A 26,699-nucleotide genomic window follows, 5' to 3' on the forward strand; every position below is an offset into this window, starting at 1 on the left:
AATGAAGGAAAGTCAGAGTTCCTTAATGAGGCAAAACTATTTACCATCAAAAACCATGCAGTCCGCCCTAACCGGTTTGGCTCAGTGGACAGAGCGTTGGCCTGTGGACTGAAGGGTCCCAGGTTTGATTCCAATGACGGGCATGTACCTTGGTTGCGGGCACATCCCCAGTGGGGAGTGTGCAGGAGGCAGCTGATCGATGTTTTTCTCTTATCGATGTTTCTAACTCTCTATCCCTCTCCCTTCCTCTCTGTAAAAAAAAAAAAAAAAAATCATACAGCCCTAGCCATGTAGCTCAGTTGGTTAGAGCGTTGTTCCAATATGCCAAGGTTGCAGGTTCCATCACATACAAGAAGCAATCAATGAATGCATAATAAGTGGAACAAGAAATCTATCTCACTCCTCCTTTCTCTCAAATCAATAAGAAATTATGAGAATAGAGAGAAATTTAGCGTATTTTTTATAGGGCGAAAGAAGCAGATTTAGAACGATGGGTACTATTTAATAGGCAGATATGAGGAAGAAGTGCTTCCCAGATGATGGGGATAAGTATAAGTCATACAGCAAATACAGTAAAGATAAGATGAGGCATACTCAGGATGCGGTTATTCTGTATGTCTGGAGCATAGGTTCTGAGAGAGAAGTAAAGAAGGAAAAAGACCAGATTATGGAAGGTCTTAAAGCACTTGCTCAAGACTTCAGACTTTTCCCATAGGCAGTAGAGAAGCATTACAGGTTTTCAATCAGGAAAGTGAAATCATTAACTCAGTGGGATTGGGTGAGAGGCTTCAATAAACTTTTAGCTGAGAAAGGGGTATGCTGGAAAAGAAGTTCAATGGTATAGCTTGCTTAACTTAAGCACAGGATGAGTACTAATGAGAGACCTTGGGATTTGGTGATTTTCCCAGAAAGGCGGATTGGAAGGGGAAGGATTGGAAAGTTAGCTGGTTGTGAAAAGTTAAAGGGTAAATTGAATTCAGAAGTCGAGACAGTCAGCATACTGACTCCCAAAACATTGGTCTTCCTCTTTGGAGACAGTGGCTGGGGTCTTGACTTCTTTTTTACTCCTGCCTCTCTGAGCCCAGGGTCCAGAGCTGAGGGTCCTTGATATAATGTGGATGGGGAGTGTTAACTCCTTTAAGGAGTGTGGTGGTAAAGGGATGAAGAGAAATGGAAAGGTAGCTTAAGGGGATGGAAGCTGGACTGAGAGAGGAACTATTTTTAGCTGAGAGTTGAGGACCTTTATAGGTGGAGAGGAGGGAGCAGTAGAGAGGGAGGCTTAGAAAAATGCAAAGGAGAGGGAATGCATGTGGAGCAAGGTGTGGGGCAGATGGAAGTGATTGGACTAAGAGTTCAGAGGAGGGAAGTGAGAGGAGAGAAGGGGAACTAGCGTTTATTGATTGAACTTTGCTAGATGTTATGTAAATATCTCATTTAATCCTCCGATACCTGTGAGTTAAATGTCAAGATATCCTTCTTGCTAATGAAAAAGACTGAGGCTTAAAGAGGTTAAATAACCTGTCTCCAAATTAGAGGGCTAATAAATGGCAGACTGAGGACTTTGTATGACTCTCAAGCCTATGCTTTTTCTGATAATTGCTTTACAAGGTTATGAGGTAATAACTTCAACCTCATAATGAATGTGGTAGCATTCTACTCTGATTGCTCTATCAATTCACTGACCACACCACACTCTGGGGACAAGAGTAGATGGCACTACTCAAAGCATAGGAATAGTAAAAGTCCTTTTTATTATTATTTTAATTTTTTTAAAATATACTTTTATTGATTTCAGAGAGGAAGGGAGAGGAAGAGAGAGATAGAAACATCAATGATGAGAGGGAATCATTGATTGTCTGCCTTCTGCACATTGGACTGAGCCCACAACCCAGGCATGTGCCCTTGACTGGAATCGAACCTGGAACCCTTCGGTCTGCAGGCCGACACTCTATCCACTGAGCCAAACCAGCGAGGGCTAAAAGCCTTTTTAATTAAAAGAAATGTATGATCTACCCAGCCGGTGTGGCTCAGTGGTTGAGCATTGACCCATGAACCAGGAGATCCCTGGTTCAATTCCTGGTCAGGGCACATGCCTGGGTTGTGGGCTTGATCCCCAGTGCAAGGCATGCAGGAGGCAGCCAATTGATGTGTCTTTCTCATATGGATATTTCTCTCTCTCTGTCCCTCCCCCTCCCTTCCACTCTCACTAAGAATCAATGGAAAAATATTTTCAAGTGAGGATTAACAATAACAACAACAACAAAAAAACCAAACCACACACACACATATACACCCAAGACCAGACATAACAACAGTCACATGAAATAATGTTCATTTACCTCACTCATGCGGAAGTCTTTATTTTCTCTTAATCTATACCCATTTCTAGTAATCATCTCTGAATCCACAGCATATAATGAATAGCAAATTAAGAGAGTAAAGAGAAGCTTTCAAAAGCAACACTGATAACAATGAACATTAACATAGCAAGGGAAGACTGAGAAAACAAGGCAGACAACTGAAAATTGTAGCATTTGGGCCATGTGGAGGAGGAGCGAACAGTATTAAGTACATTAAGAAGCCTCTTAGAATTTACTCCAGCCCTAGTGGGTTTGACTCAGTGGATAGAGTGTCGGCCTGCAGACCGAAGGATCCCAAGTTCGATTCCAGTCAAGGGCCACTGCCCGGGTTGTGGGCTCCATCCTCAGTGAGGGGTGTGCAAGAAGCAGCTGATGAATGATTCTCATCATTGATGTTTCTATCTCTATCTCCCTCTCCCTTCCTCTCTGAAATCAATAAGAATATATGTTTTTTAAAAAGAGGCAGTTATTTGAAATAACTAGTTGTGGGGCCTGGGAGGCAGTGATTTTCTAAGCTTGGAGAGTCTGAATTTATTAAAGGGGTCAATCTGTGGGACTGTGTGATTTTCTCCAGAAGACTCCAGGGTGTTGGGACAGCGTCATTTGGACTTTGAAATACCTGTAACTCTCCTTTGAAATAACTCTCAGATTCATCCATTTCATCCCAATGGCAACATTTTCGTCTGACCGTCTCTCTCCCTTCATCCTTGAACTTTCCTATCTTCTTGCTAGAAGGTCTCCTTGTCTTCTTGCTACAATAAAGCATTTTGACAAGTAACAAACACCCTTATTCAAGAACTTAAAATGACATCTTATTCCTATCAAATTATTTTAACCTACTCACCTTGGCATACCAAGCCTTCCGTAATTTGTCTCCCTCTTCCCTTTTCCTCTACTTCTAAGTAGTATCTTATATATCGGTCAGACAGGACCTTTTGCTACCCATGCTTCAGGCTCCATGCTCACCAAATAAAAGCTTTTGCTTAAGTTATGTTCCTCTTTGGGACATTTTTTATTTTCTTTCCCACTAAGCCAACTCCCACCAAGGTTTTCCCAAGATGTATCCACCATCTTTCTCTGTAGTCATCACACAAAAAAATTTATTATCTTTTCTTTCACTTAGGAATTATGTTCAATGTAACTTTTGGTGTTTTTTTTTTTTTTAGACTTGGTATTGCTTTTTAATCATTTAGTACATGTAAGTCTTTTTAAAAAATATATAGTTATTGATTTCAGAGAGGAAAGAAGAGGGAGAAAGAGAAATATCAGTAATGAGAGAGAATCATTGATTGGCTCCCTCCTGCTCACCCCACACCAGGGATTGAGCCCATAACCCGTAACTCGGGGTGCCCTGACTGGGAATTGAACCGTGACCTTCTGGTTCATAGGTTGATGCTCAATCACTGAGCCATGCCAGCAGGGCTAACTGTAAGTTTTGTTTGTGTGATTTTTTGTTGTTGTTGTTAATCCTCACTGGAGGATATTTTTTTCCCATCGATTTTTTGGAGAGAGAATGGAAGGGAGAAAGGGGGAGAGAGAGAGAGAGAAAGAGAGAGGAACATCCATGTGAGAGAGAGACATTGATTGGTTGCCTGCTGCATGTGCCATGACCAGAGCTGGGAATCGAACCTGCAACCCAGGTGCATGCCCTTGACTGGGAATCAAACCTGAGAATGACACTTTAACCACTGAGCACTGGCTGACCAGGGCGGTAAGTCTTGTTTTAATTCAAATAGATCAGCGGTTCTCAAGCTGTGGGTCGAGACCCCTTTGGCGGTCGAATGACCCTTCCACAGGGGTCGCCTAAGACTATCCTGCATATCAGATATTTATATTACGATTCATAACAGTAGCAACAATACAGTTATGAAGTAGCAACGAAAATAATTTTATGGTTGGGTCACAACATGAGGAACTGTATTTAAAGGGCCAGAAGGTTGAGAACCACTGAAATAGATGGTCATTTTCTTTTTTTCTTTTTTTTTTTTTGATTTGCCATTTTTTAAACTCATAAGTCCTCTTTATTTTTTTTTTTTTTAGATGGTCATTTTCTTAAAGACAAGGACCACATCCCAAGATGAATTGTACCTGAAATAAGTACTTCATACATATTGGATTGAATTGAAATTTTAGTTGGGCTGTAAAACTTTAAATGAGTCACATCTTGATGCCCATTCATTAATCTATTCAATGAGCACATATTTGAGTACTTAGGCCCTGTGTTGGGATCTGGGGAGATTTCAACCTCTCTATATTTTTTTTCAAAAATATATTTTATTGATTTTTTACATAGAGGAAGGGAGATGGATAGGATATAGAGAGTTAGAAACATTGATCAGCTGCCTCCTGCACACCCCTACTGGGGATGTGCCCACAACCAAGGTACATGCCCTTGACCGGAATCAAACCTGGGACCCTTCAGTCCGCAGGCCGATGCTCTACCCACTGAGCCACACCGGTTAGGGCTTAACCTCTATATTTTGAGGTGTCTTTCTCCAAAAACCTTTTCTCAGGCTTTAAAACAGCCCCACTGGCCACTGAATTGCCTTAGACCCAAGATACTTAGCAATTAACCTTGTATATGTATTGTTCCATTTTTTCTGATTCTGTTTATCTCACTGGTTTACCTGGCCTTCCATCTGTGTCTCTGTTTCTGTGTTGTGTGTATGTATGTGTGTGAGTGTATGTATGTTTATATCTCTTGCTTCTTTGTGGTGGGGTTCAGCCCAGTTAGTGATGCTTTGCATCCTGATCTTAGTCCAGTAAAGACTGGCTAGATGTAGCAAACTCATCTCTCCTTTCCTTCAGTCCAGGGAAGAGGATGTGGGGCATGGAGGAAAGAGGTGCTCATTCAGATAAAACTACCCAAGAATGCCAATGTCTCCCAGGCCACCCACTATCCTGGGAATTTTGAGAACGTTTGTATTGTGTCCCACCCCCCACGCAGGGGAGAATCTTAGCAGGCAATACCAAGGTGGGAGCCAATCAGTGCTGTCTGAAGTAGCCTATTCTTCCTTCCCACTGACAGTCCCAGAATCAAAGAGTCGTTTGTTTGTTTATTTACTTATTTAATTTTAAACAGAGAGAGAGAGAAACATCAATTTGTTGCTCCACTTATTTATGCATTCATTGGTTGATTATTTTTTTAATAATATTTTTTAATTGATTTCAAAGAGGAAGGGGGGGGAGAGAGAGAGAGAGGGAGAGAGAGCGATTGAGAGAAACATCAATGATGAGAGAGAATCATGGATCGGCTGCCTCCTGCACACCCCCTTACTGGGGAGGAGGGGATTGAGCCCGAAACCGGGTCATGTGCTCTTGGCCTGACCCTAGGACCCTTGAGTTCCTTTAGTCCACAGGCCGCCGCTCTATCCACAGAGCCAAACTGGCTAGGGCCGTTGGTTGATTCTTGTATGTGTCCCGACGGGAAATCAAACCCACAGCCTTGGCATACCAGAAGGATGCTCTGGTTAGAGCATCCCAGCCAGGGCCAGAATCAAAGGATCTTTATGGAAGGTGGGGATGGGAAAGGAGCAGTTTTCAGTTTTGCTGTTTGGAGGGATGTCCAGGGTTCTCTGAGGAAAGATGGGACATAACTAACCCTGTATTTGGGGACAGTAAGGCTATGTGGAATTGGGACAGCTGGTCACTTTTCCTCTGATTCTCTGACTCAGTTTGTCTTGATCTCCACATCTCTCTTTCGGCTTTAGCCTGACTCACCTGTGTTCTTCCATCAACTAGTAGCCTGACTACCAGCCACTCTGGCATCCTGGCTCCTTAGGTCCTGGCTTAGTTGCCCAAGCTAGTCCTGCTGTGGCAGTAGAGGTGGGAGGGGAGGAGATGATGGGGACTAGGAAGACCTCCTTCCTGTCTCAGGCCTCAAGCCCTTGAGTGCATGCAGGCCTCCCTTACTGGGGTCAGGAGGAACCAGAGGAGGCACATGGGGAAAAATAAGAGGGTTGAGGTAAAAACAAAACAAAACAAAAAACTAGAAAAGACGAACAGAAAGTTGGCGGCGGGAGACTCCCCAGGGAGCAGGGTAGCCAAAGCCATTGTAGAGGAAAGGAGGGGAGGGAGGGTCCCGCCGGCTCTGACAGCCCAGCCCAGCTGCGGTCCCTGGGTTTCTTGTCTCCTCCCAGCGGCTCTTTCTTTCCAGGGCCTCTCCGCGTTAAGACGTGGGACCCCCTCCTCCGTCTGGCTCTCAGCAGTAGCCCGGGGTCTCTTCAGCTCCAGCTTGGCTTTGGTCTCCAGCTCAGCTCCCGGCCTGGCCTCTCACTGGGCGGTGCTCCAGGCGCCCCGCCCCCGAGGAGGACTATTGGTGGAAATGTGTCGAGGAGGCGGGGTCTAGCCAGCCTGCGAGAGCCCGATTAGTTGCGGCGAACTCGAGGCGGACCGGAGGCGGGTCCGACCGGGAGGCGGGAGGGGCTGCTGGGGCCCGGCCCAGACCTCCGGGCGGTCGCATTGTTTTCCTCCGCGGACCCGCGGCGGGATTGGGGGCTGCGACTGGGCTGGCGGGACTGGACAGCGCCCGGGAATCCAGACCCAAGCCCCGTCCAACTCGTACGCTCATCACACCTCGCCAGAGCCCCAACCACGGATCGCGAAGTCGGCGCGGTGCGGGGCCGCTGCCCGCCCGCTGCCCTCTCGACCCCGCTAGCTCGGATCTCGGAGCAAGTACCCCGGAGCTGGGACAGGGCTGCAGGGAGGCAGGGAGGACGGGGCGCGGCTGGCTGGAGGCAAGATTCCTAAGTGCGCGAGGCACCCGGGAGATGCCAGTGCGCGAGGTGCCTGGCTGGCGGAGAGGGTCGGTGGAGTTGGGGTGCGCGGAGGGGGCTGTAGAGCGCGTCACTGTGCGGTAGGCGCAGGGTCTGGGCGCCTCTGCAGACCGAGTCTTGTCTCCTGAATTGGGGAGCGCGAAGATGGATGATTTGAGGCGCGCACTGTGCGGAGGGTGGAAAACCCGGTCCCTTGCCTCCCCATCAGAGAAACTAAGGCTCCGTGACCCGCGTACAACCAGGTCCTCTTGATGCCCCTGCGAGGATGGGAAGGGGGGGACGCGTCGTTTCGGACTTGGTGTCACGGCTGCACCTCTGTCCTTGGGCTTGCACCCCCCAAGGGATTGGCCCCGGCACAGTGTCGGGGAATGGGGTCCTCAAGAAACATCAGTCCCAGAGCCATCTCCTTCCCGCACCCCACTCTGTCCGGGGCTTTGTTAGACCTAGGTCTCCCGAGGAGGAGAGACGAGCTGGCGGCTGCCTCCGAGCCTGCCGACCCGGGTCGGCGCTGGCCCCGGACCCGCCCTCATCGGTTCCCAGCCTCTGACCCTGTTTCCCTGGCCTCGGAGACCCGCCTCTGCTCCCCCACCCCCGCTTCCATCCCTGCTTGGTCTGCGCTTGCAGGCCCCTCCAGCCCCTCCTCCCGCTAACGTGGCTCTGGGACCCGGTCCCGGCCCAGACTCTGCTACCCGCCCCTCTCGGAGCCTCGGATCCAGTGAGGGGGAGACACGTCGAGCCCCTGGCCCCGGGCCCACCGATGCGAGGCGATGGACACCTGGGTTATCCTCGTTGGGGGCTGGGTGGGAGGGAGGGGAGGTGTGAGCTGGGGGCTGAGAGCTGAGGGTGGGGAAATGTCTTGGAGGTGCGAAAGCGTCTGTTCCGCGAGGCTCCTCGGCGCGCCCCCCGCTCCCTCAGAGGAAGGTGGACTGGGGCGGGCGGCCAGCCGGAGGGCTTCCTGCTATTGTCCCCAGCCCGGTCTCCCCTTCTCCATCTCGGCCCCAGCCCCCGCTAGACTCTGGCTTTGACCTCGGCCACTCCCCAGAGGTGGCTTCGGGGCCAGGAGAGGAGAGAAAGGCTGTTTCCTCTTTCCAGCAAGGGAAGAGGAGGGGGAGAAAGGGCGGCCAGGCCTCCCCCATTTGCCTCAGATGGGGGTATGGAGCAGCTGGGATTGGTCCCAGCAGGATAAGCCTGTCCCCAGGCTGCTCAGATGCTGCTCCCCCAAAACAGCCAAGGAAAGCCCTCTTAAAGCTATATCATTAAGTCTAGGGGCCCATGCAAAGGCCAACCAAGTGTTTTTAGAGGCTGGACCTGGGTGGGGGGTGGGGTGGAAGGAGATTGGGTGAGAGGGAGGCATGGCCTGCTCGCTCAGGAAGAAGGAAGGGGATGGGGATGCCTGATATCAACATTTTGCCTAGAAATGAAGAGCATGTAAATGAGATGCAAATTAGCCTCTATTGTCCCCAGCTAGGGCGCTTTTGCTAAGAAGGCTGCTGGATTCTGAGGGTTTTAGCGTGGGAGTGGTCATCGTGCCCGACAAACTCCCCCAGTTACCTCTTTCCCAAGACTGGTCCTGCAGTTTCAGCAGTTTCCGACTAGGAGCCAGCCCCAGCCCCTGCCCTCACATCTCTGGGCATGAAGCTGCCAGCACCTTCGTAACCAAGCTCAATGTCAACACACACACACACACACACACACACACACACACACACACACACCAGCATCTCTATCCTAGTCTCACTAGACTTCTGAATATTCACATTTACTTTTAAGGGATGTGGTAAGGAAGTGTAGTAACACAGTCTCTTCCCTCCTCTGTCCCTCCTTCCATCAGGTCAAAGGTCTTCTATCCTCAAACCCCAACAGCAGTCATCACCCAGGTAAGGAAAGGTGATGAGGGCGGGGGATGGAAGCTAGCATGGCCTGGGAGCAGGCAGAGGGTCTGGATGTTCTCCCCACTTGCCACAGATCAAAGTTGTTTCCTGGGTGAAGATACTTGTTGCCCAGGGCAACTTGGGGCGGGGGCAGGAGGGTAAGGATAGGAGACAATCCGTGTCCCTCCCTACCTCTTCCCCTGGGAGTTCCAGCATCCAGAAACATGGTGGAAGTGTGGGGGAGGGAGGCTTGGCTTTTTAGCGCCAGAGGGTCGTTAGCTAGCTGACTGCTCTGCCTCCGGGGAGGGGGGTCATCTAGGTGTTACTACCCCTTCCCCTCCTCTAGCTCTCTTGAGACCCCATCTGACGTCAATCTCCCCATCAGTGACGCTGGAGTGGGGGTGGGTACACTTGGGTCCTGGCTCCAAGGGTGGAATTGTTGAGGAGATGGAATGGGCTGGGCCTGGAAGCTCAGGGGGCATGGCAGGATGGGCAACTAAGGACGTAAAAGGTAGCTGTCTGTTCACAGAAAGAAAGGATTCTCACCCTTTCTGACCTGATTTCTGGAACCTGCTCAGACCCTTACTTCAATTTCAGGGGAAGGCAGGGAGTTGGTGTACACCTCCCACTGTGGGTCAGAGAGGGGAGGCTGATGGGTGGGAAGGGAGGTTGTCTCACCATCCCTCCCACCCTGCCCTTCTTTTCTTGGACTATGATTGCCTGCCTGTCATTGAATAATTTATATTTCCATTTTGAGGTAGCCCGAAGCGGGAAGGAAGAGAAAGAGGGACATGTGCAGCCATTTCTCCTCACCAGTGTAGCCCCTTCTATCCCTGGCTCCTCACAGGGGGTGTGTCTGCACTTCCCCCTCCCCCCATTAAGTAGAAGCACTGGTTCTTAGGAGCTGGGGAGGGAGCAGGGGGATAGAGAGGCTGGGAAGGGGCACAGTGGTCGGGCAGACAGCTGCAGCCAGAGCTAAATTTAGCCTCTGATCTGGCTTTGATGCAGATTCATTTTTGGCTAAGACAGCAGCAACTCCCCTCACTCTCCCCCCTCCCCCCCAGCTTCTCCCTACCAATGGGGAGGGCCCCTGAAACATGAGTTTAGACCGGGACAATGACCCTTAGGCTGCCTTCCCCAACTGTGCTCTTCCTCAGCCCTAAAGAGGACAGTGGCTATCTCACAGCTGCCTCTGCCCGGGCTCAGTGCCTGTGGTGCTTCCAGGGTGCCCTGGGGGTCTGAAATGTAGGGGGAGTCAGACATGGTGCCCTCTTCCTCCTCCCAGTGCCAAGGAGTCACTATTTATAATTTTAAGGCTTTAGTGTCTAATTATAGCTGGGAAGGGGTTAGCAAGAGGGGGGCCAGGAGGTGTCATCTACTGAATGTCCCAGGCCCAGTCTGGAGTGAGGATAGGCTGAGTGAGAAGGCTGGGAGGGGAGCGGGGTGTCCTGTCCTCACCTGGGGTCATGCAGGCAGGCCTCGCACCAGCCAGCCTGGGCCAGTTGGAGAGGGTAGGGCCTTGAGTGACAGTGACAGTTGGTTGGACGAAGGCAGTGCCAGAGAGAGGGTTCTTTCCCCCATTCCCTAGGGTCTTCTGGGGATAGACCAGGGGGAGGAGCCTGCCTGCTTCCAGGGTGGAGAGAATTGGGCCCCGCCCCCACTGTTCTCTGTGTCCTCTTTCAGGGCCAGCATATGGGTGAGGGGGCACCCCCTGGGGCCTGAGCTGCCCCGCACAGGATGCCCCGTGCCCCCTACTTCATGCCCTTGCTGCTCCTGCTGCTGCTGCTCTCACTTCCCCACACCCAGGCCACCTTTCCCCGGGACCCCCTCCCTCTGCTGATCTCTGACCTGCAAGGTGAGTGCCCAGTACCACACTCTTGGGGTATGAGCTTAGAAATTAGACACTGAGGCCCGGCCGGCATAGCTCAGTGGTTGAGTGTTGACCTGTGAACCTGGAGATCACGATTTGATTCCCATTCAAGCCATATGCCCGGGTTGCAGACTAGATCCCCAGTGTGGGGCGTGCAGAAGGCAGCCGATCAATGATTCTCTCTCATCATTGATGTTTCCATTTCTCTCTCCCTTCCTCTCTGAACTCAATATAAAATAAATAAAAAATTAAAAGAAATTAAACACTGAGACCTATGTGTGGGAGGCAAGGTGCAGGAAGGCTCCCAGCCTCAATGAAGCTCAGAGCCTGACCAGCAAAGGGGAGCAAACACATAAAGAGAGCTGGCACCTCACTTCAGTCACTTCTCATCCCTGGGCCAACTTTCTTCACTTTGAGGCAGCATCGTATGGTAGTTAAGAACGTGGCTCTCAGCCAGGCCAAACCTGAACAGGTGGGAATCCCTGCTAAATTGCTCACTAGCTATGTGACCTTGCTCTAGTACTTTTTAAAAAAAATATATTTTTATTGATATTTTACAGAGAGGAAGGGAGAGGGATAGAGAGTTAGAAACATCGATGAGAGAGAAACATCCATCAGCTGCCTCCTGCACACTCCCCACTGGGGATGTGCCTGCAACCAAGGTACATGCCCTTGACTGGAATCGAACCTGGGACCCTTGAGTCCGCAGGCCGACGCTCTATCCACTGAGCCAAACTGGTTAGGGCCTTGCTCTAGTACTTTACCCTTTCTTTGCCTCAGTCTCCTCATCTGCAAGTATTCCACCTCATAGAGTTATTTAGGGATTAAATTAGGTAATGCATGTAAAGTGCAAGGGCTATCTGGCACAAAGTGAATGCTTTCTACATGCTTACCATTATCATTAGCTACAAAAGGCAGGCTTGGGACTAGTTCAGTGGTTCCCAGTACCTTTCACGTCCCTCTCCACCACTTGTACCAATACTATTATTAAGCCCATGTCCTACCGTGAGGGATACCATAAACCCACTTTTTCTGAGAATTTTATCTATTTCAGGTTCCTGTTATATATGTAGGATTTAGAGTAATTTTAAGGATGAAGGAACTGCACTCGGGTTATTGGGAAGAACTACTAGGGGATAGATAAGATAGCAACCACTTATCTGTGCCAGACACAGTTCTAAGCAAATGTTAAACCATCTACCGCTGAACTCTAGACTCCCTTTGAGTACTGATGACTGTGATTTCCATGATCAGGTCAGGTGGGTGCTGCAGTTGGTCAGAGGAGGCAGAAACCTTGGAGTGCTGAGGTGGCCTGTGAGGGGCCTTGAGGGGAGGGTGCAAAGAGAGGTCTGGGAGAAATGGGGTGAGTAAAAGCTCCAGAATGGACAGAGTACATTGTAGACACAAAAGAGAATCACTAGCCCTAAGGCAGCACCAAGAAGGGATTGGGCTCAGCTCTGGAGTCTGACAGCTGAATCCAGGTACCTGCTGCTTCCAAGGTAAATGAGCTATGCAAATTCCATAATGTCTTTAAGCCTCAAGCTACTCATCTGTAAAATGGGACCACCATTAGTACCGACCTCATAGGGTTGTTGTATTGTGACAGTGCACCTAAGGTGTTAACACAGAGTTTGGCAGAGGTTAAGTGCTCAGAGTTAGCTGGTATTATTTTTCTTAATAGGTTACTTAATTAATACCTCACAACTCATCTCACATATCCACTGTGTCCGTGGCTGGGTTTCATCTGGTTGGAGAGGGTGTTGCGGGAGTGTGTCTTGGCTGGCTCTCAACACCCACCTCTCTGTGCCTTCCAGGTACTTCCCCATTATCCTGGTTCCGGGGCCTGGAGGATGATGCTGTGGTTGCAGAACTTGGGCTGGACTTCCAGAAATTTCTGACCTTGAACCGGACCTTGCTAGTGGCTGCCCGGTAAACTAGCAGCGGCACAGTTGTGGGGCTGACACACATGCTCCTGGGACATGGACATGCTGGGACCCAGAGCACAAATGCCAAGGCATGGAGGAAGGGGGAGGGTAGAGAGCAGGAGGTTCGCCCTGCTTGTCCCTGAGCAGCTGAACGTGGACAAGGGTAGGACTAAGGATCTCAGGTGGGTGCCTTGGCTTGTCTCTGATCCTCTTTACCTGTCTCCTCAGGGATCATGTTTTCTCCTTCGATCTACAAGCTCAAGAAGAAGGGGAGGGACTGGTGCCCAACAAGGTGAGGGGCTGGTTGGGAGGAGGTGCCCACAGAGATGAGGCTGGGGAGGGTCTAATGGGAGTCAAGGGGGTGGGAAAAAGAATCCAAAAGAAGCACTATGTGGGCGGGGTCCAGGCTGCCCCACGATTTTCCCTCTCCCGCTTCTCCCTTCAGTATCTCACATGGAGGAGCCAGGACATGGAGAACTGCGCTGTGCGGGGGAAGCTGACGGTGAGGAGGAGAAGGAGAATCTGAGGGAAGGAGATCACCCTGCCTCCAGGCTCTGCCCTCGCAGTCTCGTACTGTGCCCAATTTCCTACCCACTCCCTCATCTCAGGACCCAGAGGAAAATGTGCAGGAAAGAGAATGAATGGTTTTTAGCTTCTTTCACTGCTTCACAAAAAAGAAAAGTGAGGCTCCAATGAAGGACTTGCCCAGGCCAAGGGCTAGTGAATAGCTTAGTGGGAAATTTACCCCACGTTGATCTGACTGTTCAAGGGGACTGGACTTACTTCCTGTGACCCCCCGTCCCAGTCCCAGGGACCCTGTCACTGACATAGAGGTTTGTGTTCCCTAGGACGAGTGCTACAACTACATCCGTGTTCTCGTTCCCTCGGACTCGCAGACACTCCTTGCTTGTGGAACGAACTCATTCAGCCCCGTGTGCCGCAGTTATGGGGTACAAAGGCGAGAGTGCGGGGGTCAGGGTGGGTCTGGGAGGAAAACTCAAGTGGACAGTTTGTTGCGGACAGACCAGTGGGGGTGGGGGAATGGGAGTGCCCAGGGTTCAGGGGTCCAGTCCAGAAGGGGTGGGGGAAGGAAGCAAGGGGACATGAGGAAGTAGGCGATGGAGCCTGACTCTAAGACCCCAAGGGTTCCAAGAACCTGTTCCCTCTGTTTCCAGATAACTTCGCTGCAGCAGGAGGGTGAAGAGCTGAGTGGGCAGGCTCGATGCCCCTTTGATGCCACCCAGTCCAACGTAGCTGTCTTTGCAGGTGAGCACCTGGGCATGTGCGAAGCAGGCATGTGGCTGGAGGGAGCTCCCACCTTAGCCCCTCTCCCAATTTGGTCTTCCCCCCATGCTCCTGAATGGAGAGCTGGGGTAGAGGCCAGAGTCAGACTGAGGTAGGGGTGTGGGAGGCCCAAGAAGAGCCAGAATGCAGATCCCCTGACTCCACCCTACCCCTCCCTCCAGAGGGCAGCCTGTATTCAGCCACAGCTGCAGATTTCCAGGCCAGTGACGCTGTAGTTTACAGAAGCCTTGGCCCTCAGCCCCCACTCCGCTCAGCCAAGTACGACTCCAAGTGGCTCCGAGGTCAGGGCGGGCCTGGGGGAGGGAGGCTGCTCTTGGGGAGGAGGTGCACGGGGCGGACTGTGGCAGGGAGCAGGCTGTGTCCATGTGCGCAGAGGGGAGAGGCTGCATGGGGCCAGGAGTTTCTGAGAAGGTTACTGATACTCTTCCCGACCCTTTCCTGTCACTCCCCCTCAGAGCCACACTTTGTCCATGCCTTGGAGCATGGAGACCACGTCTACTTCTTCTTCCGAGAGGTCTCCGTGGAGGACACCCGGCTGGGGAGGGTAAGGAGGTGGTGGGCACCTGGGGTGGGTTGCTGAGGGTTCTGCTGGATCCTGTGAAGGCAGAGTCAGGGGACAGCTCCTGACCCTGATCTCCACAATGCAATCCCCTAGACTCTGGGCCCCCAAGTTGGAGCAACCCTAGCCCTCTGCCCCCATATCCTTCTGTGTCCCTCATCCTTAACCCAGAATGACCTCGTGCAGCATACCCTTCCTTGCTCCATCCCTAACATGTGTGTCCTGGTGCTCTAACTCACTGCATTCCTCTCATCTCCCTGGCCCTGAGGTTGTCTCTCACTGTTCTGCCCTTGTCCCCTTGTCCCCCTTCAGGTCCAGTTCTCCCGTGTGGCCCGTGTGTGTAAGCGTGACATGGGCGGCTCACCGCGGGCCTTGGACCGTCATTGGACATCCTTCCTGAAGCTTCGGCTCAACTGCTCTGTCCCTGGGGATGCCGCCTTCTATTTTGACGTCTTACAGGCCTTGACTGGGCCTGTGAACTTGTATGGCCGCCCTGCTCTCTTTGGGGTCTTCAGCACCCAGACCAATAGGTTGGTGTTAGACTAACCAATATGGCCCAGTCTGTCCCCTGCCCCACTAGCATCCAAGCTCCTCTTTCAAAGTTTACTGATGGCGTCAGTGAGGGGACGTTCCATTCAAAGCCAGTTGCTGTGTTGCCCATCCTTTTTCTCCTAGCATGGCATCCAGGGCACCCCACCCTCTCAGGCTCTGCCCCCTAATATGGTGCATGAAGGGAGGAGCTGTGCTGTCTCTTCTAACACCTAGCCCACATCCTTTTCTGGCTTCCTCAGCATCCCTGGCTCTGCAGTCTGTGCCTTCTACCTGGATGATATTGAACGTGGGTTTGAGGGCAAGTTCAAGGAGCAGAGGAGTTCGGATGGGGCCTGGACCCCTGTGTCTGAGGACAGGGTCCCCTCCCCCAGGTACCCAGGATGGGGGTGGGTTTTGTGGGTCAGAATCATGCAGTGTCTGCTCTCAAAATGGGGTTGTAAGGAAAGGGAAAGGTGTCCAGTGCCTGGGGAGGAGGCTGTGGTGTGTTGGCAGTGGGACTGGCAAGCTGCAACTGGGAAGGGAAGCAGTAGTGTGAGTGTGTGGAGGGGAAGCAAGGGCTACCTGTCATGTTTAGGAGCAGTGTGTGTGGGCAGCACAGAGCCTACGTCCCAGCTCCCTGCCCTAAGGCTGCCCCTTCCCATGTGCCCACCAGGCCAGGATCCTGTGCAGGAGTGGGTGTAGCTGCCTTATTCCCCTCGTCTCGAGATCTCCCTGATGATGTCCTGACTTTCATCAAGGCTCACCCACTGCTGGACCCCACTGTGCCACCTGCCACCCACCAGCCTCTCCTTACCCTCACCAGCAGGTATGGGGCTAAAAAAACACTGACCACTACCCTCCCATCTCAGCCACTCCCCTTCTCTGACCCCACAAGGTGAATCACAGTGGCGGGAGGAAGTGCCCATGAAAATGGAAGGGAAGGGAAACCCCGGGTTGGGGAAGGACCCAGGAGTGGGTACCAGGACACATGGGCTGTCCTTGGAGCACCAAGCTTCCACTTGCGGGTTGCCCTGACCTAAGGCTTATTTCTCCAGGGCCCTACTGACCCAGGTAGCTGTGGATGGCACGGCTGGTCCCTATCGTAACACCACAGTCCTGTTCCTTGGCTCCAATGATGGAACAGTGCTGAAGGTGCTGCCCCCAGGGGGACAATCTGGAGGACGTGAGCCCATCCTGTTGGAAGAGATCAATGCCTACAGCCCCTCCCGGTGAGGACATGAGGCCTTTGTCTGGCGGGCGGCCTGCAGAACAGGAATGGGATGTGAGATGGTAGATGGGGATGTGGGAATGGGGTGGGAGCTCCAGCACTGGCTTGTATAGGGCAGAAGCTATGGCGTAGAGAGGGGCTTGGTGAGAAGCTGGACAGTGCGGTGGGGCAGGGTGGGCACACAGGGACATCAGCTCCATGAGCCATACTTAGTTGCTTGTGCCTCTCACCACATTCAGGGAAAAAAGAACCTCACCAGGCCTGCCCCTTCTTTGATTCCTTTTGGCCTCACCCTAGGTGCAGTGGGAAGCGGGCGGCCCAAACAGCACGGCAGGTGATAGGACTGGAGCTGGACACTGAAGGTCACAGGCTCTTTGTGGCTTTTTCTGGCTGCATCATCTACCTCCCTCTCAGCCGGTGTGCCCGGCATGGAGCCTGTCGGAGGTGAGAGGGGCCTGAGGCCGGGCCCTGCCTGGGTGGGCTCCCTGGGCCGGCAGGAACTCTGGAATGCAGGCATTGGGGGGAAATACAGGGGGTGGTTGGTGGGGAGATGCCTCCAGCATTCTGCAGGGGCACAGTAACTAGGTTCTGGGATGGGGTTTGGGCTGGATAGGATGGGAATATTGGGCTAAAAGCCTTCTGTAGGCCAGGGTGAGAGTAGAAGAGGCAGTTGAATGGAATGTGATTGGAATGGAGAAGGTCCCAGCCTCACATGACTCAGTTTTCCCTAGGAGCTGTTTGGCTTCTCAGGACCCATACTGTGGATGGCATAGCTCCAGGGGCTGTGTGGATATCAGGGGACCTGGTGGGTAAGTGAGGGGCTCCCGGGTCTCCTAGGGAGAAAGTTCCCACCATAAGAGAGGAAGCTGAGGGCCCGGGTGGGGGGTGGGGGCAAGATGTATGACTGCACTGAGTCATCGCCATGTCCTCCTAGGACTGATGTGGATCCAGCTGGGAACCAGGAATCCACGGAGCACGGCGACTGCCAAGGTAAACGGAAGGGGAGGCTGCAGCTCCAGCCATAGCTGCACGTGGCTCTGAGGGCCACAGATACTGTGCAGGCAGGGGCCTTGTTCCTTCTGTGAAAATCCCTGTTCATGAAGCTTTCCCCGGCCCCCATCTTTGTCCTCTGTCCCTTCATAGACGGAGCTACCGGGAGTCAGTCTGGCACAGGGAACTCTGCTTATGGTGAGTCTTGTCCCGACTTCACTTCCCTCACTCATCCCACACTCACTCAAGTCTGTGCCATGGCAGCAGCAGACCAGCACCCTGGACACCCGGAGAGAGTCATAGGACAGGGTTAGCATCTTCCAAATACCCAGCAGATAGCTCGGTGGTGGGCACGCGCGCGATAGGGTGCTTAATCGTTTCTGAACACATAACAGAATGTCCTGCATGGTGAGCCCTTCCCCGCAGCCCAAGGAAACTAGAGACTGGAGTTCTGGGCCTTTGGGTTCCAACTGGGGGCGGGCGGGAGAGAACTGCTCCGTGGGTGTCAGAGGAGAGCGGGAGCCTCACTGGCTCTGACCTGGTCTCTGTCACCAGTGCTTCTGGGTCCTGGCCCTTCCCCCGAGACCCCCAGCCCCCCCAGTGAAGCCCACCCCCGGCCCCAGGCTTCCACCCTTGGAGCTCACACTCAGGGTAAGGGGGCCGGCTGGGAGGGACAGGAGTGCCGTGTGGGGCTGCCGGTTCTGGAAGAATCCTAAGCCCTTTAGCGTCCCGTGTCTGGTGCTCACTAATGCCTGTTCGGAGCCTCCCCGCCCCACAGGTGGGCATCCCGGCCCCGCCTCCTCTCGCTGGGCAGCTTGGCAGTTGCTCTTGTCTTGGCTGCAGGGGCCAGAGCGGGGATGGGGGCTCCCCAGGCCCGGCTCCAGCTTGTGTCTGCGGGTGGTGTGACGGGCCGTGTGCTGGAGGGTCGGGGAGGGGATCCCGAGGAGTGTTGGCTGGAGCCGAGCAGCAGCCGGCGCGGGGAAGCGCTGCAACCTGCCGCCCGCCCTCCTGCTGCCGCTCAGCCTCCCCCTCCCTCTCGGTTGGCAGGCGTGCGCCGCGACCTCCCCGCAGCCCCGGCCGCTCGCTCGGTGCCCATCCCGCTGCTCCTGGCCTGTGTGGCCGCGGCCTTCGCCCTGGGCGCCCTGGTCTCCGGCCTGCTGGTCTCCTGCGCTTGTCGCCGCGCCCACCGACGCCGGAGCAAGGACCTGGAGGCCCCCGGGCTCCCGCGGCCCCTCTCCCTCCGCAGCCTGGCCCGGTTGCACGGGCCGGGCCCGGAGCCGCCGCCGCCCGCCAAGGACGCAGACCCCGCGCCGCCGCCCCAGCTCTACACCACCTTCCTGCCTCCGCCCGAGGCCGGGTCCCCGCCGGACCTCGCCTGCCTGCCCACCCCGGAGTCCACGCCCGAGCTGCCGGCCAAGCGCCTCCGCCCCGCGGGGGGCCCCTGGGAGTGGAACCAGAACGGGAACAACGCCACCGAGGCCCCCGGCCCCGCGCGCGGGAACGCGGCCGGCGCCTCGGCGCCCCGCGTGCTGGTGAGGCCGCCGCCGCGCGGCTGCCCGGGGCGGGCGGTGGAGGTGACGACCCTGGAGGAGCTGCTGCGCCACCTGCACGCCCCGCCGGCCCCGCGGGCGCTGCCCCTGGAGCCCGCCCCGGCCCCCCGCCCCCCGCCCCCCGCCCGGTCGGCCGGCTCCCGCCTCCTGCCCCGCGAATGTGCGACCCCCCTGCGGCTGGACGTGCCCCCGGACGGGCAGTGTCCGAGGCCTCCCGGCCGGCCGGCCCCCGCTCCCCGGCTCGGGGTGGGCGGCAGCCGGAGGCCGCCCTTCTCCTCCCACCGGGCGCCCCCCGCCCTGCTCACTCGCGTGCCCTCGGGGGGCCCCTCCCGGGACTCGGGGAGACACCTGTACCTGGGCCGCCCCGAGGGCTACCGGGGCCGCACCCTGAAGAGAGTGGACCTGCAGAAGCCCCGGAAGCTGCCCCCGGTCGCGCCTCCCGCCCCGCTGGCCGTCCCCGGCGGCAGCCATTTTAACTTGTGAAGGAAGCCGCGAGCGGACCGGCCTCCCAGGATAGGCCCCCTCCCCGGCCCCACACCTGCAGCCTTCCCGGACCCGAGGCGCCGGGCCCTCCCGCCTCGGGCTTATTTATTGACTGTCTTCCCCGCTGTCCCCTCGAGGGCGGAGCGGGGGACCGAGCCTGCCCCTCAGCGAGCCAGCTTTCCCGGAGGGGCCGGCCCGCCCGCTCCCCTCCCTCAGCCGAGCTGCCTTAACTCGCCCTTTGGGCTTCCTCCCTGGCTGGGCCCCGGGCGGGCCGCCGGCGGACAGACGGACGGACGGGGCTGGGGCCACGCGCGTCGTGTACTGATCCTCGGACCTCCTGGGAGGGCCTCCTACCGTGTAGGAGCCTTCGCTCCCCAATACAGCTTTCCCCGAGCCGCCGCCTCATTCCCGCGCCAGGGGAGGGGGGGGACGGGCGGGGCGGGGCGGGGGTCGGTCGGCTCCCTCCCGGCGCCTTCGCCCCTGCATCTTCGGCCTCCCGAGTAATGGGGCGGCTGCAGTCCCACCGGGGCTCATCAGGAAAGGTTTCCTCAAGATTAGCAAAAAAATAAAAATAAAAAGGTGTGGCGGTGCCTCCGGGCCCAGGAGACCCCAGGTGAAGTCCGCGGGGGGGGGAGGGGGGCGAGGGCTCTAGGAGCCCGTTTCTGGACTGAGGTAAGAGGGGCTTTTTCCTGGCCTGTCCCGTCGGGTGGGGGAGGTTATTTTTGGAGAAAGAAAATGAAGCCGCCCCGTAAGTGATTTAACTTTCACCTCAGGAAATCTTCTCCTAAAGAGAATTCCAAGGGTCTAGGTTGCATGAGGGGGACGCTGCAAAAAAACCGCAAAGGGCTCGGTTCTGCTGGAGCCCGGGGCCTGCCCCAGCTGTTTCCTAAGGAGCAGTTTCCCTTCGCGGAGCCGGAGGGGTGTCGAGCACGGGGGTCGTCGTGCGCATGCGCGGCGTCTCGCCACGCCTGGGGCCTCGCGCGATCGTCATGATGTGCCTCCCGCTGGGACTGGCTGTAGATACCTGTCAGTTACCCCCGGGGACCAATGGGAGGGGCGAACGGGACCGCCTGCTCCGCCCACTACCTCGCGCTGAGGACACTGAAGGCCTCGCGTCAGCTGTGGCTACTTTTGCGGATTTACAAATAGTGTTTTTCGCCCGCGCGTGGCCGGAGTTATCCGCCCGGTTGGAGCCCTAGGCCCCCCCGCGCTGGCGCCGCCTGGAGGCCGGATCAAGCCCTGCAGCTAAGGACGCCTCCGGTTCGCTGCCTTTAGGCGTTCATGCCTTCTTCGGGAAACTGCTAAGAACAACTTGAAGAACCCTGGGACTGTTTCTACTTTGTGACCTGACAAGTCAAAGCTCTGCCCTAAGTGGTTTTCCTCATGTTAAAAAAAAAAAAAAAATGGGGTTGTTTGAGAGGCTCACGTACGACAATGTCTAAAAACTTTCTAAAGGAGAAAGCATGGTGGCTGTGGTTTCCTCCAAACTCAGGCGTAGGCTCTTCCTCACTTGTGACCTCGCACTGAGTAATGTTTCCCCTGGATCCTCACAACCTTCACTTACAGATTCTGCCCTCCAGGTTTTGAAATGCCTTTTGGACACTGCGCACCCCTCAGCCTGCCGGCCACACTGCCCTCCAGAGTCTGTGCTGCGTGGAGCTCGTGGCACCGGCTCGGAGGTTGGAGTGGAGGTTGCAGAGGGCCTTTAGGTCTGTTTCCCCTCGTTAGGTGCCTTCCTTAACCAAGATGCTTAGAAACCACTGCTAGCTTCCCGGATGGTGGAGGAGAGCCAGGACGGGGTGGAGAATCCCCCCAGTCACCCGGCTTCATTATCCTCCTCAAACCAAGGTGCTCAGCCGGCTGAGGGCCCCGTGGGTGAGCCTATGAACCAGGAGGTCCCTGGTCAGGGCGGCTGCTGCTCCGCTGGGGGCGGGCAGGAGGCAGCCGATCAATGATTCTCTCTCATCATTGATGTTTCTACCTCCCTCTCCCTCTCCCTCTCTCTCTGAGATAAATAAAAATGTATTTTCTAAAAACCCAAGGTGTTAAAGCCAGATCAAAGAAAAAAAAATTTAAGGCTGCATGCACCCCTTTCACACGCCTCTGAGGGACAGGGAAAGGAGTATAAGTGATCTTTAGTTTAAATACAGACCCAAAAGAGAAGCACAAGAGAAACTGAACCTGTGGCTGCAGGCAGCAGCCATTTACAGGTTGAAGTCCTGGTTTCAGTTTAGTTGTGAAGGGCGGTCACTTATCTATAAAGCATGGAGACTTCTCTGGGGGTGCAGAACCTTCTCAGAGCGAGTGAAAGCAACTATGTTGCAGTGAGAGCAACAGTCCTTGGGCTCCGCCAGTTAATATTTTTGTGTGTGACCTTGGTAATGCAACTGTCATATCTAAGCCTCAATTTCTTTTGTAAAGTATGGAAAGAACATGTGGCAATGGGTTTGTAAAGCAGCATATAAATATATGGGTTTAAATTAAGTGCTCTGAGGGAAATGGGTATTTGCCCCAAATAGACTACTACCAAGTATGCAATTCATTAATACTCATGATATACCTCATCCTGACAGACAGTGTGAATAATAAATTAAGGGGATGAATTCAAAGAAAGTAGTATCACTGACAATAGAGGGATACACATGACCCCAATTAAGGAATCGGCTGACAGTCTTTTTTAAAAATTAGGATATCAGCTCAAACTTTGTCTTTAGAAAAACTAGAATGTGCCAAAAGGAGGATGAAGTTGTCATCCTGAGGGATTACTAAGCTGATTTCTCAGAGGTATCCTGGGAGGTTATGGAGAAACCAGGGCCCCAGTAGGCAGAGTTCATCAGCTTGTGGAAGGCTTTGGGGACCTGAACCACAGAAGGTTCCACAGTCACAAAGCTTGAAAAGCTGTTAAGCATCTTGGGTTCTTTGTGAGCTAAGGCAAAGGGGTCCAAGCTATTATTGTCTCTCAGATTTATGTCCCCTTGATGCCACTACCCTACACTTGGGAACCACACAGGCATGAGTCACTCTCTGCTACTTAATTCGGCAGCTGACCCTTTAGTGCTGTTGACTCATAAAAATGTAAGGTTACATGTATGAGAGAAAGGTTCAAGTACATGGATGAAACATACGGAGCCTATGAATCCAAAAGATCACCCACTTTTACCAGGTATATTAGGGTCCAAACAGGAAATAGATGGTATTCTCTAAATAATGAAGGGCTGTTTTTAATTTATTGGAGAGAGAGAAACATCGATGTGAGAAACGCCGATGGGTTGCCTCATGTACGCACCCTGACCCTGCAACCGGCACATGTGCCCTGATGGGGAATTGAACTCTCTACCTTCTGGTGTATAGGATGACGCTCCAACCAACTGAGCCACACCAGCCAGGGCATGAAGGGCTATTTTTAAAAACTGTGGGCAAGGGATGGGTAGATCAGTAACTGGAGGCTAGTAACAGCCTTAGGCCTGAAAAGACAAGGAAGGGTAGTGGTTACTAGGAGCTGAAAGGAGAGATGGCCTTGAGAAAAGCAGTGACCTTTAATCAAAGGATACAGCTAGGGCCAGGTGACCCCAGGGGAGTGGTGTCTTTTCCCTCCCAGTCTAATGCCAGAGTTCTCTATTGGCTGAATCCATTATGAAGCTAAAGTGCAGGTAGCCCATTAATGAAATTCATGCAGGTTAGTCTCCAAGGATAGAGAATAAAATACAGGAGAGAGGAGAGTAATCTGGAAGGAATGAGAAGATATCCAGCATACCTAGAGATGAAGACCTCATTCATTCCCCAAAGAAAGGTTATCTTTGGTTGTCCTTGCTCAAGTACTGCTGGCCAGCAACTTTATGGAGACGCCTCCTGAATTAGTTTTGGAACAAAATTTACTTTGGGGAGTTTGAAGGAGAGGCTGCTTGGAGAATTTACATTTCCTCAGGTTCTAAACTGCAACTGGAGATGAATTAAGCTGCCCAAAGTCAAGTAAGACAGTACTCTGATTAAAGGACAAACGATGGAAGGACACTAATGACCGAGACAGCATATGTATCTATATACTGAAGACAATACATAACTCGCAAGATAGATATGTTTGTGTGTATGCAAAGTGCCTAATTCATTGTCAGACATGTAGCAAAATCTTAAAGCATGGAAGCTGTTATTTCTATTGGCCTCTTTTTTAAAATATATATATATTTGTAATTGATTTCTGAGAGGGAGAGGGAGGGATAGAAACATCAATGCTGACGGGTAATGAACCATGACCTCCTGGTTCATACATCAACGTTCAACCACTGAGCCACTTTGGTCGGGCTACTAGCCTCTCTTTTACACATCAATTTCCTTTACAATAAGACTTTCTTAAGCTTCAGGACTAGTAGTTAGAGTCTCTACTAACTTATTCTATAAGACATCTTGCACAAATCTTACATAGGAATAGTTATCACTAGCAATCACTAGGTTGCTCCCATTTCAACTTCTCTTGTGTTTTCTACCAACTGATCTTCTTGGAATAGAAGGCTCACTTTCACAGAGAGAAAACTCTTAAGAAGTTGCCCTAGTTCATGTTTCCCCCCCATTATTTAAGAATATGACCCTTCTTAGAACTCTAGGTTCCTATCCAATTCCCTTTAACTCTCCCATATTCTTGATGATTTCTCTCACTAGGATTTTAATTCAACAAGTCTGTTTTTTGTTTCTCAAGGCTCAAGTCCCTGCTCTTTTCCTCTCAGCAAAGACTGCATGTACATTTATGGGGCCTGCCAGACCAGACATACCTTATAAATAACATGTACACTGTATTTGTTGCCTATATGTTATTTACCAAAAAGCAATTATCTACACACAGCCTAATCCATGGTAGGTGTTCAGTTCTCTAAATATTAACGTTGAAAGCTTGCCTAGAGATTCTAATTGTTGAACACAGATGCTTATAAATCCTTGACTTTGGTATTACCCTCCTGTGTTTAAGAAAGGCAACCTCATTGCCAATGTAGCAGCTTTTGCAAACACTAGTGTACACTAGATAGGGACACTCATTTTGTCAGCCAGATGGGTCTATTCAGCCCTGGTTATCAATGGGATTTGTGCCACTACCAGACTGCTACTTGTATTTATTTAATAAATGTATGCTGAATTGGACTGAGATAGCAACAAGCACCTTATTAACTTAGGATAGCTGAGAAGCCAGCAGAGCAAATCCACTATTTTCAAGCCTCCCTGAACCTGACGTCTACCCCCTCCTCCTCCGCCCACATATCTCAGTATTGACTTTATTCCCACACAAGGCGCATAATCATTTCCTTCAGCTACTGTTCTCTCCTGGTTGATTGCTTTTAGGGAAAGGAGTGGGGTGGGGAGGGTGAGAGAAAGGAGGAAGATTTAAATTTAACAAGCTAATCAAAAGCTCTCTCTAGTCTCACTTCTTTTTTTTCTTTTCACTTCATTTCTTACCTCAACTTGCTCTGCCTATTAAGAATACCAGCTGAGCCCTGGCCAGTGTTGCTAAATGGTTAGCGCCCTCCCTCAAAGCTGTCCTGCTACTTCTCCCTCATTAGCTCAGCTGGACAGGGAAAACTGTCTACAGTCATGTACCACACGATGATATCTCATTCAACTGCATGCATGACTCCCATTATAATACAATGGAGCTGAAAAAATCCTTTCCCCTACTAACATTGAGGTTGTAATGTCTTAGTGTTTGTGGCAGTGCTGGTGTAAACCGACTGCACTGCCAGTTGCATATATAAAAGTATAGGACACACAGTTATGTATGGTACATAATACTTGGTAATGATAAACAACTGTTACTGGTTTATGAATTTACTACACTTTTTATTGTTATTTTAGAGTAAAAAAGTTTGCTGTAAGACAGTATTATGCTGGCAGCAGCCGCATAGATCTTATATTTACCATGTCTCTTGATTGCATCATTTTCTTTTGCAGTTGATTTACTCTTGTTTTGTTTTCTTAAAGTAAATTTAGTGTAGCCTAAGTGTACAGTGTTTGTAAAGTCCACAGTAGTGTACACTAATGTCCTAGGCCTTTCCATTCACTCATCACTCACTGACACCCAGAGCAACTTCCAGTCCTGCAGGCTTCCCTCATGGTAAGGTGTACCACTCTGCATATATATATTTCTTTTAAATATGTTTTTATGAACTTCAGAGAGAGGGAGAGGAAGAGATAGAAACATCGATGGGAGAGAGCTTGTGCGACCGCCATCTCCCTGCTGGCCCATGCCACCCGCTGCCCTGGGACTCACCGTTTTTGTCAAATAAAGACATAAGCCCCCACCCCCACCCCCAAAGAAACATCGATGAGAGAGAAACATCAATCGGCTGCCTCCTGCATGCCCCCTAGTGGGGATCAAGCTTGAAACCCGGGCATGTGCCCTGACTGGGAATCATACCAGTGACCTCTTGGTGCATGGGACAACGCTCAATCCACTGAGCCACACTGGCCGGGGACCATTCTTCATCTTTAAAACCACATTTTTACTGGACTTTCCTAAGTTTAGATACACAAATACCATTGTGTTACAGTTGCTTACAGTATTCAGTAGAGTAACATCCTGTATAGGTTTGTAACCTAGGAGCAACAGCTATACCATATAGCTTAAGTGTGTAGTGGGCTATACAATCTAGGTTTATACAAGTACACTTTATGATGTTCACACAACAACAAAATTGCCTAAAGATGTATATTTTTTTAAAAGACGTTATTTTTCAGAACATATCCCCATCGTTATGTGGCACATGACTGTCCTGAAATTTATCTGTGATCAGGGAGAAGATACAGTTTTTGCCCAGGAGATGTAAAAAATTTCAATGACACCCTGAAATGGTTTAAGACTTTGATATTTTATTAAGAAACATCTTTATTTTAAATGACAGTACAAAAGTTGTATATATAATATAGATCTGTATAGGTGTATATACACACACAAATGCTCACTCACCCCTACATACATATACACAAACTTGCTCATCAGAATCAAATCCTATTTTATTAAAATTCTAAATAAAAAAGAGAAGCATATTTTTTTTCTGAAAACATACTGTACATAAAGCTGTCAGACAACCTGAAGAATGGAGGACATTTTAAGAAGTATCTAGGCACCCTACCCACAGTCTTCCTCTCCTCTCCCTCCCAATACCCTACTCCCACACCCCATCCTCTGCCCCAACACAAATGGCCTTGACAGGTCAGTATTCAGGGCAAAGCCAGAGAAGGGAACTGCTATCATTATTGATAGAACAAGATG

General features: G+C 52.0%; 1 protein-coding gene across 3 annotated transcripts; it reads left to right on the top strand.

Annotated features, from left to right (window-relative positions):
- The first annotated feature begins 6,776 nt into the window (after positions 1 to 6,776).
- Positions 6,777 to 20,025, top strand: SEMA6C (semaphorin 6C). 3 transcript variants are annotated; one of them, XM_070396139.1, is made up of 20 exons: positions 6,777 to 7,030; positions 8,967 to 9,012; positions 10,690 to 10,861; positions 12,691 to 12,805; positions 13,030 to 13,093; positions 13,247 to 13,303; positions 13,650 to 13,751; positions 13,977 to 14,067; positions 14,268 to 14,387; positions 14,562 to 14,650; positions 14,978 to 15,195; positions 15,457 to 15,588; positions 15,870 to 16,022; positions 16,252 to 16,425; positions 16,722 to 16,868; positions 17,156 to 17,233; positions 17,359 to 17,414; positions 17,568 to 17,612; positions 17,970 to 18,065; positions 18,462 to 20,025. In XM_070396139.1, the coding sequence occupies exons 3-20, from the start codon at positions 10,744 to 10,746 to the stop codon at positions 19,445 to 19,447; spliced, it is 2,841 nt and encodes a 946-aa protein (XP_070252240.1). In that variant the 5' UTR covers positions 6,777 to 7,030; positions 8,967 to 9,012; positions 10,690 to 10,743; the 3' UTR covers positions 19,448 to 20,025. The 3 variants fall into 3 exon arrangements, with proteins under 3 accessions (XP_070252240.1, XP_070252239.1, XP_070252241.1); XM_070396138.1 differs by lacking the exon at positions 6,777 to 7,030 and having other exon boundaries at positions 8,039 to 9,012; XM_070396140.1 differs by lacking the exons at positions 6,777 to 7,030; positions 17,970 to 18,065 and having other exon boundaries at positions 8,039 to 9,012.
- The last annotated feature ends 6,674 nt before the right edge of the window (positions 20,026 to 26,699 follow it).

Source organism: Myotis yumanensis, unplaced genomic scaffold, assembly GCF_028538775.1.
Source record: "Myotis yumanensis isolate MYYU_CA2020_CCGP unplaced genomic scaffold, mMyoYum1.0.hap1 SCAF_17, whole genome shotgun sequence".
NCBI classification, from domain to species: Eukaryota; Metazoa; Chordata; class Mammalia; order Chiroptera; family Vespertilionidae; genus Myotis; species Myotis yumanensis.